Below are 19,451 nucleotides of genomic sequence, written 5' to 3'. Positions count from 1 at the left end.
AGTTCTTTTTCAGAGTACCCTCGAGAGAAGGACATCAACGTCACTCCTTTCATTTGTCTCATTTTTTATTGAGGTATAGTTGATTACAATGCTGTGTTAGTTTCAGGTGTATAGACATGTTCTTTTTCAGATTCGAAAACACAGATGTTAGTGTGGTTTTTTGAAGACACTTTTAAAGTGAAATCTGAGAAGTGAAAACTAGGCAGGAGTCAGTCTTAGACCTCTCACCTTGGAGAACAATAAGCTGCTGGGCAGGCCAGTTCATGAATAATTACTGAGTGATTAGTACGGCTTATCACAGGGGCTCATAAAGGAAACTTAAAACCAGAGTAACTTTCCCATGTAGCCTTTTTTCCAGTAAACTAATTCAACCCCAAGATCTGATTTAGATCCTATACCCATCCATTTCCTAGTAATCCAGCTTATGGTTTTCACGTTTGTAATGTGAAAAAGTTCACAAGCACAGAAGAGTTAAAATACCATGAACCTCACTCAATACAGCCACCACCTAAAGTCAACAACTGTTAATATTTAGCTGTATTCTTAAGTAAGTGATAGTCGTTCAGTCATATCCGACTCTTTTCGATCCCATGGACTGTAGCCGGCCAGGCTCCTCTGTCAGGAACTTCTCCAGGCAAGAATACTGGAGTGGGTTGCCATCTCCTTCTCTAGGGCTCCTGTAGAGAAAATTAGAATTGGACGCCTCAAGTCCAAGGGAACCCCTGGGCCTGTTCATTACCGGAGTGTTCCTCTCCTTTGTAAAGCGCCTCTGACTGCTAGATTGTGAGCCATTCAGGATAAGCCATTCAGGGGCCACTGCTCTTCTGATCTTAACATATCTAATGTGCGCCCCAAAGATCCTTCCTTCGGGATAGATAAAATATTTCCCATTTTTAGAAGCTTTGTAACACCAAAACACAAATTTCAATAAAAACAGCACAAATAATATATTAATGTATATTAATATAAAATATAATAGATATTTGTCTTATCTATTATAAAAGCATATATATTTGGGGTGGGAGGGGCAGGACTATTTGAAAATAAATTGTAGGCATCATGACACTCACATCATGAAAGCTCCATCAGACATCTCTCAAAATTAAGTATATTTTCCTATATCATCATGATGCCAATATTCTCCTAAGAAAATTAACAATAACCCCTTATAATCATATTATATCATATCCAGTTCATATGCATATTTCCGATGTCCCTTTCAAAAATGTGTATTACAGTAGCATTGTTCTCAGTTGGTAAAGAATCTGCATGCAATGCAGGAGACCCTGGTTTGATTCCTGGGTCAGGAAAATCCACTAGAGAAGGGATAGGCTACCCACTCCAGCATTCTTGGGCTTCCCTTGTGACTCAGCTGCTAAGGAATCTGCCTGCAATGTGGGAGACCTGGGCTCAATCCCTGGGTTGGAAAGATCCTCTGGAGAAGGGAAAGGCAACCCACTCCAGTATTCTGGCCTGGAGAATTCCATGGACTGTATAGCCCATGGGGTCACAAAGAGTCAGACACAACTGAGCGATTTTCACTTTCACTTTGTTCATATAAACTGAGATACCATCAAGGTTCCTGCACGGTGTTTGCATTTTCAGCATTACGCCCCACCCTTCCCGACAAGAGGCCTCCCCTCTGGCCATGGGTCTAATTCTGCCAGAGATTAATTACTTCATGCTTGTGTCGGCCTCCTTGGCTTCCCCCAGGTTATTCCTATCCCCAGCACCCTTTCCAATTATCTGCTTCTCAAGGCACAGTCTTCTCCACGCAGTCCAGAGTGGAAACACACTCAGGACAGGGTTCTGACCTGCTCGGTGCTTTTCCTCCAGCCTAGGAACAAAACCTGGCATGCGGACTCTCCTGGTGGTCCAGTGGTTAAGAATCCGCCTTCCAATGCAGGGGACTTGGGTTTGATCCCTGGTCGGGATCCCACATGCCTCAGGGAAACTAGATCCCACATATCAACCCAATACACCCAGATAAATAAATAAATATTCTTTAAAAAACAAAACCTAGCACGTGCTAGACACTCAACACTGTTCCTTAGTGATGCAGTCTGGGTGAATGGTCAACATTCTACTCCTCTGAATCCTGGAGTAACTGACCCTAGTAACTGACCTCATTTATTACTTATCTTGGGTCGTTCACTACTGTTTCCTGTGACTTAGTGCTGTCACTCCAAATAAGAGAGTCCTGAGGACAGGGCACATGTCAGATAGTCCTCCAAAAACCCCGTCCAGCCTCAGAAAGTACTAGAGAGACAGCGTCTCTCTATATACAAGCTGTGCCTCTGCCTGATTGGTTCTGGCTCTTGATGTATTCTTTTCTGATGAGAGCATCAACATTTCCCATATATTCTGACAGGTTTTCTTAGAAATCTTGTCAAATTAAGTCAGTGACATGAAAATTCTTAAATTTCAGGAGCCTGGTCTCTTCCCTGCCGCGCCCCCCCCCCCCCCCCCCGCCCCCAGTTACCTTGGAGTTTATATAAACTAAGAGAAAAAGGTAATGTTTTCATGCAGTACATACGTCATTCTTTAAATAACAATTGTGACTTGTAACAAATAATTAAGGAATGCTGCACTTGTGATCCATACAAAACACCAACATTTTGGGTTGTACATAATTTAAAGAAATGTCCCAAACACTTCTCAAAATACTGTAGTAACCAATAAATACATAGAGGCATGCCTTAGGCGGCCATAAGCATGCAGTTTAGAAAATAAAGAAAAATCACACTGGAACTACTTCATTTCTTCAAAATCACTGAGTAGGAAAAGCAACATTGAACTTCCATACTGATTTTACATAACTTCTATACAGTACCTTGACTTAACCAGGAGTCTGCTCTTAAAAGCCAACAATAAACCCTAACATTAAAATCCTATTTAAAAGAAAAAAAATATATATATATATAAAGGATTGTGTATAATTAAATCAGTATACATAAATATTGAAGATCATGCAAAGCAAAAAGATACTAAAAAGTTTAAAAATGTTGTTCCTTCATGATTAATTACTGCATGTTGAAGAATAGTATGGGAGTTCCCTGGCGATCAAGTTTAGGACTCCACACTCTCACTGCTAAAGCCCAGGTTCAATCCCTCATCAGGGAATGAGGATCTCAGAGGTGGTGGAGCATAGTCTCCCTGTTCCCCCACCAAAAAAAAAAAAGAAAAGAGGGAGGGAGGGAGGAATTAGGAGTTTGAGATTAGGAGATACAAATATATACATAAAACAGATAAACAGGGGGGACCTACTGTGTATCACAGAGATCTGTATTCAGTGTCTTGTGATAGACCATAGTGGGAAGCAATACGAGGAGGTGTATATACACGTGCGTATAACTGGGTCACTGTGCTGTATATCTGAAACTAACACAACACTGTAACTCAACTATACATCAATCAAATAAACTATTTTATTTAAAAAAAGACCAGTAGCTAAAGAGAAAGACTGTTTTAGCCTTACAACTGTGACTATATATAACACTTTATGAAAAAAAAATTAAGCTGTTAGCAGGAAAAGAATACAGTGTCACAAAAGAAAAAGAGAAAGGTTAGAGTCACAAACTAAAATAGGAAACAATTATTTACAATCATCATTATAGCACAGGAGTGTCGAACTAAAATGTGTTTGTAAGATCAGTTCGATACGCATTGTCTCACCTGGGTTTCCAGACCATTCTTGTTCATTACCACTGTTATAGCTTAAAAATTTCACTGTAAATCTCTGTGTCATGATTCCTAGAAATAAAATAAAAATATAATGTCACCAATTCGCTAAGAAATTATCCACCATAGTGTTGTTTTCTTTACCTTATAATTGCATTTCAACATGCAAAAAAAAACAAAAACAAAAACCCACTGTTTTCTGATTAAATCATAAACACAAATAAGAAAAACAGGTCTGAATTAGTTTATTTGTTATAATTATGAGAATCATGAAGAAAGAAAAAAAACGCTTTAAATTAAAAGCATTCTCGCTGCCCTTCACAAAGTTACCTTTCTGCTGGGCATTAATTTCTGCCTTAACAATTCTGACGTTTATTTCACTGATTGTATTATTATTCCACCTGAAAATATAATGTTCTTCCACGTTCACGTTCCTGGGGGCTGGTCCAGTACTTAAAAGTGTTTCTGGAAATAAGAGAGTACTTTCATAAATAAAAGACCTAAAAATAAAAAAATTAAAGAACTTCCTTGGGTTCAAGCCTATTATTGGCAGTTTTCTCTGCCTAGGTGGCCGTCCCCGACCCCCATCCCTGCCCTGCAGACCCAATTCCCTTACACAGCAGGGTCATCACCTACTCAAGAAGCCACCCTCAGATCTCCACCCAAGTCAGCATTAGCTCCTCCTCTTTCCACACCATCCCAATAACCTGAGTGAGCTCCATCCCTTCCCTTTTTAAAAAAATATTTACTTTTTATTTATTCATTTATTTGGCTGCTTTGGGTCTTAGTTGTGACATGGGAACTGACCAAGTTGGTCACAGTCCCCTGACCAAGGATCAAATCTGGGCCCCCTGCATTGGGAGCATGGAGTCTTAACCACTGGACCACCAGGAAAGTCCCTGTCCCTTTCCTCTTATTTCAGCATCCCTGGTACCCAGCTCATAGCCTAATGCAGAGCACAGGCTTGGAAGAGTATCTGTTAAATGCAAGATTACAGAAAGATTACATCTGGTAAAAATTATATCTGTTAAAGGAAAGATTACAGAATGTCAACTCTTTAAGAGCAGGGGCCTGGTGTCTAGTTCACTACTATATTGTACTAATAGCTAATGGAAGGAAATAACAAGTTCCAAGAATTTTAACACATTGAAAAGAAACACAAGTACTGTCCTTCATGGAAAAACAAAAGTCCTGGTAATATTGGCCAAATTCTGTATACTTTAGTTGGCTGCATTACAATCATAGAGTTTAATGACTGGAAAAAGAAAAGCAAGCAAGAAGTGAAAATGCTGGGTCCTAAAGAACCCTTTAACTCTCTGAAAAACACTTAAGAAAAAGCCCACACACCCAGAGAACAAGGAGGAACCCTGGAACCCACATAATCCAGGACTGGGTTCAAGGATTGGGAAGGACTGGGTTCAAGGTCACAGATGTTACTCCACAGTAAGTCAAGGTGGAACAAGGAACAAGCAAAATGCTAGTGGGATATTTCCCTAACAACTACAAATCTCCTAAAATTCTTAATGAAAATGTGTTCTACTCTGGGACTACAGTAAGTTTTCTGCATACAAACTAGTTCCATCCCAAGAGCATGTTCATGAGTCCAACATGGTTAGCCCAGGTACCCAACTGATGCAATTGGCTCTATAGTACTGTACTGTGATAGGTTAATAATAGTTTTCACACAAATAATATATTAAAAACAAACACAAAAAATGACGAAAACATTTCTAATCCTTCAGTACAGGACCTTGAAAAGTACAGTATCAGAGCTGGCATACAGGGGCTGGCATTGAGTGAAGAGGAGAGGAGGGAGGGGAGCTGGGAGATGGTAGAGCTACAGGATCGTCAGCAACAGGAGATGAAGGACAAGATGAACTTTCCCTCAGGCCTGATGGTGGTGGAACACGTGTTTGCATCTTGCAAAGTTTGAAACTTGAAGGTTCGTATATAGGGACTTACTGTATGTATATATTCCTTGTGAGAAATGATATATATTCCCATAGAAATGGTATAAAAGTATAACATTAAAATACCTGTATTGGTGATGAATCTGTCTAAGTCAGTTGCTTCCTCATAGATTACTTTTGGTGTAACTATGCCTGAAAAAACATACATAAATGAACTTCCATAGGAGTACATGAACCTCACATATACACATTTACCTATGAAAATGAAAGTTTGCCAAACAAATACAGTGCCTATGCCTGCCCTGGATGCCAACTACTCAGCTCCCCTCCACTCCCCAAACAACCCACTATTCTTGGCATCTAATTGGCATCTAAGGTCCATCCTCAAATGGACGTAACTTACCTCCCATAGCACCATTTTTTATCTTTACACTGGTAATTCTGTCTCGTTCTAGGTACTCCTCCAGGCCAGTAACGCACTGAACATCAAAATTCTGCAGGAAGGCCACAGGAGCGTTGAGCACGCACTGCCCAGCCAGGGACACCTGAGGGCCGGGGGGGGAATGCCAACAGATTTATGACCGCCTTTCCAATCATAAAAAAAGGGATCAGTGTCTTGGAAAAGCATCCTTTCTGCAGCCTGCTTCTACTGCTGGGTTAGCTCCAACAACGGCTAGGGCATTCACTAGTTAACTGACTTTAGCAGAGCATCTACTTGACTTGCTAATCAAACTCTGGAAGCCACTGCCTACAGGGTCACAGTAAGTACAGTTGCTAAGGAAAATTCCCTGCTCTGCATCATTTACTTTGCAGAAACATGATTACATTCACCTTCAGTTTCTTTTCTGTTGCTTTTTTTTTTTTTCACTTTTTGGCCACTCCAGGCAGCATACAGGATCTTAGTTTCCCCGGCCAGGGAGGGAACCCACGTCCCCTGCGGTGGAAGCAGAGTCCTAACCACCAGACTGCCGGGGAGCTCCCTCAACTTCATTTTCTCTCCCTCATTACAGTTGCCATTTTTGTTAAAGCCATAAGAATGGATTCATATGGATAGTAAAGAGAAACAGTTTAGCCTCCCATGTCTTCTTCCCATAAATACTTTTTCCTCATAATTTTGAACTTAATAAAGTTAAGATTTCACATAAAATTCGAGTCTTAAAATACTTTTCAAAATTCTATTAAATATTTAATTAACACAACACCATAAGCCAAATATACTTCAAGAAAAAAAATAAAATTTTAAAAGTATTTATGGCTTACTAGAAATTGGCTGTTAAACTAGTACAAGTGAGAAACGATAGCTACTTCCAGGGAAACTTCTAGACAGTCTTTTGGTTTTATTTAGTAAGTTCACTGTGAGATTTAGCAAAGACAGATTGATTTAAGAGTGACTATCAAAAGAAGAAAACACAATCCAGAGATCTTAAATGGCTGAGTGCCTGAAAAATCCACAGGAGAAAAATACGTAACTCAGGAAGAGATTTTTTTTTTTTTGTTAGAATAATATGAGTTAAATTAATAAGAGGAAGGGGAAAGTGAGAAAAAACCTCTAGCATATTAAAACTGAAAGGATTACCTGAGGAATAGTAAAATATGCCTTATCTACTGTCATAACAGGGTCTCCTTGTTTGTAACCAAAGTCTGAAAAGTCTTTTAGATCAGTATGCAAATACATGTCAAAGGAAACTTGATGTCCAGAGGAACTGCAAATCGATGAGAGAGACCATCAGTAACATGCTAAAAGCAATTCTTCTTTTAAATTTTTCTCTGCTTTTTTAACCATCAAAATAATATTTGTACTAAATGCCACTGAACTGTGCATTTTAAAGTAGTTAATGATTATGTTCCATGAGTTTTACTTCAATGCTAATAATAAAGTTGCTTTAAAACGTCAACAAGAAAAAAAAAGTCAACAAGACAGATACATAAAATACAGAAAGTTAAAGTCCCCCATGAGCCCACCACTCTTTCCCCCAACCCAGAGAATCACTATTAACCATTTGTGGTATCAATTAATTTCTTTTCAGTGAGGGCTCCAAAATCACTGTGGATGGTGACTGTAGCCATGAAATTAAAAGACACTTGCTCCTTGGAAGAAAAGATATGACAAACCTAGAGACATGACCTTGCCAACAAAGGTTCCTATAGTCAAAGCTATGGTTTTTTCAGTAGTCATGGATGGATGTGAGAGCTGGTCCATAAAGAAGGCAAAGCACAGAAGAATTGATGCTTTAGAACTGTGGTACTGGAAAAGACTCTTGAGAGTCCCTTGGACTGCAAGGAGATCAAACCAGTCAATCCTAAAGGAAACCAACCCTGATTATTCATTGGAAGGACTGCTGCTAAAGCTAAAGCTCCAGTACTTTGGCCACCTGAGGCAAAGAGCCAACTTACTGGAAAAGACCCTGATGCTGGGAAAGATTGAGGGCAGAAGAAGGGAGTGACAGAGGGTCAGATGGCTGGACGGCATCATCAACTCAATGGACATGAGTTTGAGCAAACTCTGGGAGATAGTAAAGGACAGGGTAGCCCGGCGTGTTACAGTTCATGGGGTTGCAAAGAGTTGGACACAACTTAGCAACTGAACAACAACCAGTTCTTTCAAATACTTAACACAAAATAAACTTACTATGTGAAACCTACAATTGAATCTAGAACGGAGGAATTGAAGCATGGAGCTTCTGGAGAGGTCCCCAGGAGGACATGGCCACATTCCAGGGCCATCTGGGTGTGCACCCCTCTCCCCGGCAGCCCTCTGGACACTTACATGGAACCATGGTAGAAGTACCCGAGGAAGGGTGAGTTGGCGAGCTGTACACACAGGAATGGAAACCAGTCGGGGACTCCATGTGCCATCTGCATGGAGCAGAGCTGATCAAAGGGAGGATTAACATCTCCTCCAAAAACACCAGGGAAACAGGACTCCCTGAACAGCGCTGTTAAATCTGATGAGCATTCCTGGAAAGAAGACGTAGAGGAGCACAGAGAAGATTAAATCCCACCTCTGCCTGCCGTCAGGATCTCCTGGCCAGCATGATGCACTAGCTGCTGGAGGCCAGCAGGACATCGTAGAGGAAGCAGGGAACAAGCAGCTGGCCCCCAGGCTGAGAGTGTTTGCACTCACAGCAAGTCAGCTCCCTACCAGGCTCCAAGTCAGGAACTTCAAACCTTCATAGAATTTACATCTTAACTGGGGACCTAAGATATGCCTACAGATAAGATAAGAAAAAGAAAAGATAATATGAAATAGACCACAGGTGGAGAACTTTCAACTGGCATCACCACTCACTCCAGTATTCTTGCCTGGGAAATCCCAAGGACAGAGGAGCCTGGCAGGCTACAGTCCATGGGGTCGCAAAGAGTCGGACACAACTTAGCCACTCAACAGCAGCAGCATCCAAATTCCTAGTCCAGAGAACTCTAAGGACATGGAGAGAGAGGGCAGACAGTCCATATTCCAGAAGAATCCTTGAATCATTCTTGTTATATCATGACCGATGATACCGATTGGTATCATCAAGAAGTTACTTTATTTGGATGGGCCTGTTATGGAGAAGGCAATAGCATCTCACTCCAGTACTCTTGCCTGGGAAATCCCATGGACGGAGGAGCCTGGTAGGCTGCAGTCCATGGGGTCGCTAAGAGTCGGGCACGACTGAGAGGCTTCACTTTCACTTTTCACTTTCATGCATTGGAGAAGGAAATGGCAACCCACTACAGTGTTCTTGCCTGGAGAATCCCAGGGACGGGGGAGCCTGGTGGGCTGCCATCTGTGGGGTCACACAGAGTCGGGCACAACTGAAGTGACTTAGCAGCAGCAACAGCAGCAAAGCCTGTTATGCACAGTGAAGTCAGTCAGAAAGAGAAAACAAATATCGTATATTAACGCACATATGTAGAATGCAGAAAGAAGACCCAGATGAACCTATTTGCAAAGAAGAACTAGAGACAGTCACAGAGGTAGAGAACACACGTATGCACACCAATGGGGAAAGGAGGGGGCGGGATGAACTGGGACATCAGGACTGACATACACACTGCTGAGACTATGGATAAAATGGAAAACTAATGAGAACCTGTGTACAGCACAGGGAACTCTACTCAGTACTCTCTGGTGACCTAAATGGGAAGGAAATCCAAAAAAGAGGGGATATATGTATATCAGTTCAGTCCAGTTCAGTCGCTCAGTCGTGTCTGACTCTTTGCAACCCCATGAATCACAGCACGCCAGGCCTCCCTGTCCATCATCAACTCCTGGAGTTTACTCAAACTCATGTCCGTCGAGTCGATGATGCCATCCAGCCATCTCATCCTCTGTCGGCCCCTTCTCCTCCTGCCCCCGATCCCTCCCAGCATCAGGGTCTTTTCCAATGAGTCAACTCTTTGAATGAGGTGGCCAAAGTACTGGAGTTTCGGCTTCAGCATCAGTCCTTCCAATGAACACCCAGGACTGATCTCCTTTAGGATGGACTGGTTGGATCTCCTTGCAGTCCAAGGGACTCTCAAGAGTCTTCTCCAACACCACAGTTCCAAAGCATCAATTCTTAGGTGCTCAGCTTTCTTCACCGTCCAACTCTCACATCCATACATGACCACTGGAAAAACCATAGCCTTGACCAGACGGACCTTTGTTGGCAAAGTAATGTCTCTGCTTTTTAATATGCTATCTAGGTTGGTCATAACTTTCCTTCCAGGGAGTAAGCACCTTTTAACCTCATGGCTGCAGTCACCATCTGCAGTGATTTTGGAGCCCCAAAATATAAAGTCTGACACTGTTTCTACCGTTTACCCATCTATTTCCCATGAGGTGATGGGACCAGATGCCATGATCTTAGTTTTCTGACTGTTGAGCTTTAAGCCAACTTTTTCACTCTCCTCTTTCACTTTCAAGAGGCTTTTCAGTTCCTCTTCACTCTCTTCCATAAGGGTGGTGTCATCTGCCTATCTGAGGTTATTGATATTTCTCCCAGCAATCTTGATTCAAGTTTGTGCTTCTTCCAGCCCAGCATTTCTCATGATGTACTCTGCATATAAGTTGAATAAGCAGGGTGACAATATACAGCCTTGACGTACTCCTTTTCTTATTTGGAACCGGTCTGTTGTTCCATGTCCAGTTCTAACTGTTACTTCCTGACCTGCATACAGGTTTCTCAAGAGGCAGGTCAGGTGGTCTGGTATTCCCATCTCTTTCAGAATTTTCCACAGTTTATTGTGATCCACACAGTCAAAGGCTTTGGTATAGTCAATAAAGCAGAAATAGATGTTTTTCTGGAACTCTCTTGCTTTTTTGATGATCCAGCGGATATTGGCAATTTGATCTAAAGGGGCTCAGCCATACATAAATATGTATCCAATCTCCCCCAAACTCCCCTCCTACCCAGGCTGTCACATAACATTGAGCAGAGTTCCCTGTGCTATACAGTAGGTCCTTGTTGGTTATCCTTTTTTATTTTGGTTATCCTTTTTAAATATAGCAGTGTGTATAGGCCACATTCCTCAAAATGGTAAATGAACTGGAAAACCATAGAGTTCAAGTAGTTCAAGGTCAAGAGAGAAAAAAATACGTTTTGTTTTTCAGAAAACTGAATCCTCTTCAAATTGACTTAAAAATGTTTAAATTCTAGAAATCTATTTTAAACCATGTATTCTGTAAACTATAACAGGAATTAAAGGTTCCTCACCTACAACACAGGCTTATATACACATGTCTGAATGGGTCTGTATTGGATTCTAGAATGCATGAGCATTCAGTCACTCAGTCACTCATTCAGTCACTCAGTCATGCCTGACTCTTTGCGACCCCACGGACTGCGGCCCGCCAGGCTCCTCTGTCCATGGGATTTTCCCAGCAAGAATGCTGGAGTGAATAAGTATCACTTATTGTGATACCACTTCATGATGTATGTAAGTCAAATAACCATACTTTAAACCTTAAACTTGTACAGTGGCTGTGTCAATTATACCACAAAATGGAAGAAAAAAATTGATAAACTGGACTTGATCAAATTAAAACTTTTGGGCTTCAAAGAACACCAACTGGAAAATGGACTTCCTAGAGAAATAGGAGTTTTTGGCATATCGTATATCTGATAAGGGACTAGAATTCAAAGTGCATAGTGAACTTGAACAACAAAAAGACAATCTAATTTAACAACAAAATTAAACAACAAAAAAGACAACCTAATTAAAAACCTGGCAAAGGGTCTCAACAGACATTTCTTCAAAGAAGACATATAAACATTCAATAAGCCTTTGAAAAGATGTTCAACATCATTTGCCACTAGAGAAATACGGATCAAAATCACAATGAAATGCCACTTCACACCCTCAAGAAAGGCTGTAATAAAGATTATTACAGCCATTGTTGGTGACATCATGGAAAATTACAATCCTGGTACAATGCTGACGGGACTGTGAAATGATGTAGCTACTTTGAAAAACAGTTCCTCAAGGGAATTCCCTGGCAGTCCAGGGGTTAGGACTCGTTTTCATTAACAAGGACACAGGTTCAATCCCCAGTCAGGGAACTAAGATCCCACAAGCTATGTGGCTCAGCCAAGAAGAAGAAAAACAGTTCCCTAAAAGGTTAAACATGTAGTTACCATGTGACAAAGCAATTCCACTCCTAGGTAACATAACCAAGAGAAATGGAAACACACATCCAAACAAAAACTTGTATACAGGTATTCATAGAAGCGTTCTTCATAGTAGCCAAGAAGTGAAAACAGTCTAAATGTCCTCACTTGATCAATGGTTAAGCCCTCTGTAACATATCCACACAACAGAAGATGACTTGGCCATAAAAAGGAATGGAGCGCCAACACAGGCCACAGCACAGGTGACCCTTGAAAGCATGATGCCAGGAAAAAGAAGCCAGACACAGGGACTTCCTTGGTGGTCCAGCGGCTAAGACTCTAGGCCCCCAGTTCGGAGGCCCTGGGCCAATCCCTGGTCAGGGAACTAGACCCCACATGAGGCAACCAAGACCTGGCACGGGGGAACAAATATTAAAAAAAAAAAAAAAAAGCCAGACACAAATACAGACTGAAGGATTCCATTTGTATGCAATGTCCAGAAGAGATAAATCCACAGACACAGAATGTAGATTAATAGTGACCCGGGAAAACAAACTACTGAAAATAACAGAAAAGAAGCAGGCCCACAGATATAGAGAACAAACTAGTGGTCACCGGTGGGGAGAGGGATGGGGGCGGGGGCAGCACAGGTGTAGGGGATGAGGAGGCACAAACTACTACACATAAAATAAATAAGCTGCAAGGGTATATTATTGTACAGCACAAGGAATATAGCCAATATTTTATGATAATAACTGTAAATGAAGTATAACGTTTAAAAATTGTAACTATGTTATACACCTGAAATTTACATAATTTGCAAATCAACTATGCCCAGATAAACAAATATACTTAATTTCTAGTGAAAACAAACAAACAAAAAACAGTCTGGGGATGATGGGCATGAATGAGAGTGACTGCAAATGGACACATGGCTTCTTTCAGGGGGTGTTGGAAACATCCTCAAATTAGATTATTGCGATGTTATACAATCCTATAAATTTACTAAAAAAAAAAAAAAATCACTGAAAACATCTATTTTTCTCTCCCTTTTATATTTTCTTAAAGGCTTCCTAAGTAAGACATTAAAATCATCCTCTCAGTATCGTCACAATCAGGACTTTATCCAAACAGACACATTTTTTGGTCCATAATTGCTCTTAGTCACTCGGTTGTGTCCGACTCTCGGACTGAGCCAGTGTCCCTTGCATCTCCTGCACTGGCAGGTGGATTCTTTACCACTAATGTCACCTGGAAAGTCCTTTGTCCATAAACTAGGCTGAAAAGGCTAGATAAGAAAATACTCGATTTCTTCCTGGTTCAGTTTTGGAAAGTTATACTCTTCTAAGAATTTGTCCATTTCTTCCAAGTTGTCCATTTTATTGGCATAGAGCTGCTGGTAGTAGTCTCTTATGATCCTTTGTATTTCAGTGTTGTCTGTTGTGATCTCTCCATTTTCATTTCTAATTTTGTTAATTTGGTTCTTCTCCCTTTGTTTCTTAATGAGTCTTGCTAATGGTTTGTCAATTTTGTTTATTTTTTCAAAAAACCAACTTTTAGCTTTGTTGATTTTTGCTATGGTCTCTTTAATTTCTTTTGCATTTATTTCTGCCCTAATTTTTAAGATTTCTTTCCTTCTACTAACCCTGGGGTTCTTCATTTCTTCTTTCTCTAGTTGCTTTAGGTGTAGAGTTAGGTTATTTATTTGACTTTTTTCTTGTTTCTTGAGGTAAGCCTGTAATGCTATGAACCTTCCCCGAAGTAAGCCAGAAAGATAAAGAACATTACAGCAGACTAACACATATATATGGGATTTAGAAAGATGGTAATGATAACCCTATATGCAAAACAGAAAAAGAGACACAGATGTACAGAACAGACTTTTGGACTCTGTGGGAGAAGGCGAGGGTGGGATGTTTCAAGAGAACAGCATCGAAACATGTATATTATCTAGGGTGAAACAGATCACCAGCCCAGGTAGGATGCATGAGACAAGTGCTCGGGCCTGGTGCACTGGGAAGACCCAGAGGGAGCGGGTAGAGAGGGAGGTAGGAGGGGGGATCGGGATGGGGAATACATGTAAAACCATGGCTGATTCATGTCAATATATGACAAAACCCACTACAATATTGTTAAGTAATTAGCCTCCAACTAATAAAAATAAATGAAAAAAAAGAAAATACTCAACTGGAAAACATGACATACAATCTCAGCTTTTGAAAGACCACGCACTAAAAAGTTGTTGATGGGGAACTGCTGGTGCCCTCCACATGCTATCAGGTACCACAGCTTTTGCACCCAATAATCAGAAAGACCATACCTGGTCACAGCAGCAGCGAATGTCACAGGCCCCCGCAGTCAAATTGCACGGGCAAGGACCAAGGGGCTGATACACCTGGTTAGGAATGACAGTCACATTTTCTGAAAAGTACAAACAACAGAGAAGTTCAGCTGTGAAACACTGATGAGACATGGCCACATTTTAGACATTCAAAGAAAGCTGAGTTGTATTACAAATCACCATTACCTGTATTCCACATCAAGGTATCCCTGAAATGGGCTATATCTACTGAGGCCTATATCTATTCCTCCAACAAAAACCCAAATAGAAGAGAATGTCCTAGTTATACAAACCGAAGAAGTCACAGTTGATCTTGAAGATGATCAAGTCACTAAGATTTGCAAGTTAAGACAAATGCAATGCACTGATTTTTCAACACACTGCACAACTCCTTTCATAACACAGACTGATTGTAAGCATTTACTCCTCCAAATTCATTACCTCTTTTAACAGACAAACCTGAAGCCATGACCTAAATGTCCATCGACAGATGAATAAAGAAGACATGGTACATATAGACAATGAAATATTACTCAGACATAAAAAGAACAAAATGGGGTCATTTGCAGTAGCGTGGATGGACCGTGAGTCTGTCATACAGAGTGAAGTAAGTCATAAAGAGAAAAACAAATATTGTATATGAATGCATGTATGTAGAAATTAGAAAAATGATACAGATGAACCTATTTTCAGGGCAGAAACAGAGACTAAGACGAAGGGAACAAATGTGTGGACATGAAGGGTGGGGGAATCGGGAGATGGGAGTGGGTATGTGACTGCCACGTGTAAAACTGATAGCCAGCGTGAACCTGCTATAAAGCACAGGGAGATCAGCTCGGGGCTCTGTGGTGACCAGACGAGTGGGAAGGGAGACCCAAGAGAAAGGGGTTGTATCTATACAAATAGCTAATTCACTTTGTTGTACAGTCTTGTAAAGGAACTATACCACAATTTAAAAAAAAAATCTGAAGCCACGGTGACATTTCAGTTTATCTGGAAGCCATCTGACCACAAGATCTCATTTAACTGAGTTACACACTCAACCTCAAGTCCCATCACACTGTGAATGCAAATTTTCACATCCTGATTTTGGTTCCAGTGTGGGGGAAGTTAGTAATTTTGACACTGATTGGAAAAGGAATATACTATATTACATTTTAGCCTCCTAATTTGGAATCCAGAGACTAACAGTTGGAAAGCTATGTATGTGACTATTTGTGTAAACTCTATGTATCAGCCAACTTCAATGACAGGATAACTGACACTTCTAAAGAACAACTATTACATATTCTATGCTATAATATAGTAGAACCCTAGTATGTCAGTGGTATCAAGAACAAGAAAGTCCCAATAAGAGACCATGTCACAAGGGTAAGGGTTTGACCCTCAGTATAATCAAATCCATAAGACATAAGCAAGGCACTTTAGAATAGGGTTTTACTATGTGATATATAGATAGATATTTGCGAATCTATCTATATGCCTCCCACATTGTTGGCTAGCTTCCTTGTTACCAAGCATACCGCTTACCTCCTGGCTGTCCTTCCATCCTTTTTCTTGTTCTGATCTCTGTCTGACTGGGTGCAAAATTTTTCATACCTTCATGGGGTCAGAGTGGACACCTCATAAATACCAATATATACAGACTCTAATTTTCCTAAGTTTGGCTATTTGTACAAGGACATTCTGAAATATTACCTAACTATATTTAAGCATAATTTTTAAAAGAAAAAAAAGTTGCTGCTCTGAGTGGTATAGCTACTATGAAGCCCTCCTGTCAGTTTTCTTTTTTGGCCATGCTGTGTGGCTTACAGGATCTTAATTTCCTGATCAGGGATCGAACCCATGCCCCTTGAATTCAAAGTGAGGAGCCCTAAATCACTGGACCACCAGGGAATTCCCTGGAAACTTTTAAAATAAGAAAATTAAACAAAAGAAAAATAAGTTTAGGAAAGCAAGACAGACTCACGAGTAAAGCACACAAACTGCATAGCACACACTTACAATCAAACGTCTACAGTAAACTTTTGATGGTCGGAGACTTTACTTGCCTGATGCATTTTGGCCCAGAGAGGAGTTGGCATAAATTTCCACATGAATGAGCAGATGTGCCAAACAGGATGTATTATGAAAGGCTGAAACAAGAAGAGCTTGGACAATACACGGGGCCTCCAGGAAGGGATCTGTCTCATTAGAGGAACATGACTGCAGATCCCTCTTCAACCTCACGGTCACTTCCAACGAATTCTGAAAGGAAAATACTGCTGTACTTTTTATGGTGACTCAAAACGGCATCTATAAGAACACATAAGGTTAAGTAAGTTCAATCTGCCTCCATTCATTTTGCAAAAGGCAAACTGGACCCAAGGATGACATCATTCTGCTCAATTTTACCCCGTAAACCTACAGTAGTACACAAGGCCTGATTCCTATTCCTCAGCTGAACATACAAGCAAGCAAGTTGTGGCTGCTTGTTGTTTGGTCACTAGTTGTGTCTGACTTTTCTGACTCCATGGACCGTTGCCTGGCAGGATTCTCTGTCCACGGGATTCTCCAGGCAAGAATACTGGAGTGGGTTGCCATTTCCTTCTCTGGGGGATCTTCCCAACCCAGGGACTGAGCCCAGGTCTCCTGCATTGGCAGGCGGATTCTTTACCACTGAGTCACCTGGAAAGCCCTTTGGCTGTTTAGAGAAAGCTGAACACAGGTCTGATAAAGGTATTTGTCTGGCACCTTTATTATCCTACCAGCAGAAGATTAAATACACACAAATAAAAGTCCATGGAACAGGCCCTGGTTCCTGGGGTGCAAGCAAAGTCTGTCTGTCTCTTTTATGTCCAGAGTTGATGTTTTGCACATACTAGGCACTCAATGAAATATCTATTAAGTGGAAAATATTTCATCTCTCCAGGCTTGAGTATCCTTACATGTAAGCCCAGAGTTGGGTGAGACCAGCAATTCATGAAGCTCTTTTGAGTCACAGGTTTATTTGATAATCTGACAGAAGATGGCAAGCCTCTCATCAGAAAAAAATGCACACACACATAACTTTATACACAATTTTAGAGAGTTCACAGCATTTTTCTTTTTGTCTGTGCCATGCAATTTGTGAGATCTTAGTTCCCCAACCTGGGAATGAACCTGGGCCCTTGGCAGTGACAGCATGTTTTTCTAACCACGGGACCACCAGGGAATTCCCTCACTTGAAACTCGTCCAAGAACCTCTGGGCTGGATGAGTGCCTACAGGATCAGATAGGCCACAGTTTCATGGTGGTTCCAAGCACTAAGTTCTATCTTATCTGATTAAAAGAACATTGGAGGGGAAGTTCCCTGGCGGTCCAGTGGTTAGGACTTGGCGCTTTCACTGCCTTGGTCCAAGTTCAATCAATCCCTGATCAGGGAACTAAGACCCTATAAGCTGCTGGGTGCAGTCAATAAAAAGAGAGAGAGAAAAAAAACAACACTGCAGGAGCACCAGGACTCCGAAGATGCTACTGAAAAGGTTTCCACCTCTGGCCTTACCACAGTAGGGGTGACAGTCAAACTCCAGTCTCCTGTCTCGTTGTTCAGCTCGCCACAGGTGGGAACTGGCAATAAACCTACAGGAGAGATTAGAACGCAAGAGAGTATTGCCCAGCCACCAAGATAGTGCACTCTTGAGTCAGGTTTCCAGGGATGGAACACCTTTCCAAGCCTAGGATTGGACTCTTTACAAGCTGTGTGACTTTCGACCCGTGACAACCTCTCTGAACTTCAATGTCTTCATTTGTTAAACGGAATTAAAAGACATTACTGTCCTTATTAGGAAAATGAGGTGATGTATTTAAGTATATGGGATGACTCAGTGAATGCTAACTCGCAATTTCAAGCTTTCTTTAACTCACCCTGTCTGTTGGTCCTCTGGTCCACAGCAGCCCCCATCTCGACTTTGCAGGGGACAGCGCCAAGGGCCTCAGAGGATGCCACCTGGCCAGGCTTCGTGGGCGGCCTGAAGCTGGCCCAACCTCTTCCCTCCCCACAGGAAAGGTCAGTCTCTTTACCCATCTCGTCCCGCAGCTGAGTCAGGGACACGGTCACATCCTCGGTGCCTCCGACCAGGGACGCGCTGACCACAGGGCCGGACATGCGGATGACAGGAGGAATGAAAACTAGGCGGGAAGAAAGGGACAGGGAGGAGTTAATAGTTGCAGAACCCTTTCCTACGCTGGGTGGTGGCCTTCTTTGGCGGTGTCTTCCGCAGCTCTGGCGGCAGTCCCAGATTTGGCCTCAAGACTCGTCCTCTCCCCCACCCCCGTCCTGCAGGCCCCTGCCCCGCCTTACACACCCAGGTCTCCCCTCAGCGGCCTCAAGACGCCCTGCAGAAGGAGGAGCCCCAAAAGCAGAGGGACCGGCGGCGGCAAACGCATGCCTGGGGGCTCGCCGGGCCTGCACAACAGGACTGCGCCCGCCTTAAAGGACTGGAAGCGCGGGGACTCGGAAGCACTGCCAGTGCGGCCTTGCCGGCACCATCTTGTCAAGCGAACGCCTGGAGCTATGGCAACCACCAATCGGCCGCCGGTCTGACGAGAGGCGCACCATGATTGGGTCAACAGCAGAGAGAGCCCGCCCTCAAGCCTATCAGCAGCAGCCTAGCCCCGCCTACAGGCCTTAGGTCCTTCTGGCTGCCATCAATTCATGTAAAGGCTCACGAAAAAGTAGCAGTCCGCGTTCAGTTTAAAGCCCCGAGTTTGTGCTCGCTTGGGCAGCACATATACTAAAATTGGAACGATACAGAGAAGATTAGCATGGCCCCTGCGCAAGGATGACACGCAAATTCGTGAAGCGTTCCATATTTTTGTGCCCGGGGGCTCGGGGACAGCTCGGCGCCCTCACTAAAACCTCTTTCCTAAAAATAAAAAAAATTAAAAAATAAAAATTAAACCCCGAGTTTCTCCAACATGGAG

General features: G+C 42.1%; 1 protein-coding gene and 1 non-coding gene across 4 annotated transcripts in view; one reads left to right on the top strand and one right to left on the bottom strand.

Moving 5' to 3' along the window:
* The window catches only part of TCTN2 (tectonic family member 2), a 30,891-nt gene extending 11,785 nt beyond the window's left edge, over positions 1 to 19,106 (bottom strand). The window contains exons 1-11 of one of the 3 annotated variants that reach the window (XM_043902039.1): positions 18,833 to 19,106; positions 18,549 to 18,656; positions 18,031 to 18,107; positions 16,559 to 16,754; positions 14,487 to 14,587; positions 8,359 to 8,549; positions 7,168 to 7,294; positions 5,995 to 6,136; positions 5,718 to 5,783; positions 4,012 to 4,146; positions 3,676 to 3,753 (exon numbers count right to left, since the gene is read on the bottom strand). In XM_043902039.1, the coding sequence (XP_043757974.1) occupies positions 3,676 to 3,753; positions 4,012 to 4,146; positions 5,718 to 5,783; positions 5,995 to 6,136; positions 7,168 to 7,294; positions 8,359 to 8,549; positions 14,487 to 14,587; positions 16,559 to 16,754; positions 18,031 to 18,107; positions 18,549 to 18,656; positions 18,833 to 18,914 (1,303 nt within the window). In that variant the 5' untranslated portion in view covers positions 18,915 to 19,106. The other 2 variants (XM_043902037.1, XM_043902038.1) reach the window with 2 other exon arrangements.
* Positions 19,107 to 19,237: 131 nt separating this feature from the next.
* On the top strand, positions 19,238 to 19,344 carry LOC122695742. The gene has a single exon (XR_006341499.1). It is a non-coding gene; the product is annotated as a U6 spliceosomal RNA (small nuclear RNA).
* Positions 19,345 to 19,451: the final 107 nt, after the last annotated feature.

The sequence above is a fragment of the Cervus elaphus genome, chromosome 5 (assembly GCF_910594005.1).
Source record: "Cervus elaphus chromosome 5, mCerEla1.1, whole genome shotgun sequence".
Classification (NCBI taxonomy): Eukaryota; Metazoa; Chordata; class Mammalia; order Artiodactyla; family Cervidae; genus Cervus; species Cervus elaphus.
The sequence above is the reverse complement of the archived record's forward strand: the minus strand, read 5'-3'. Positions and strand labels throughout refer to the sequence as shown.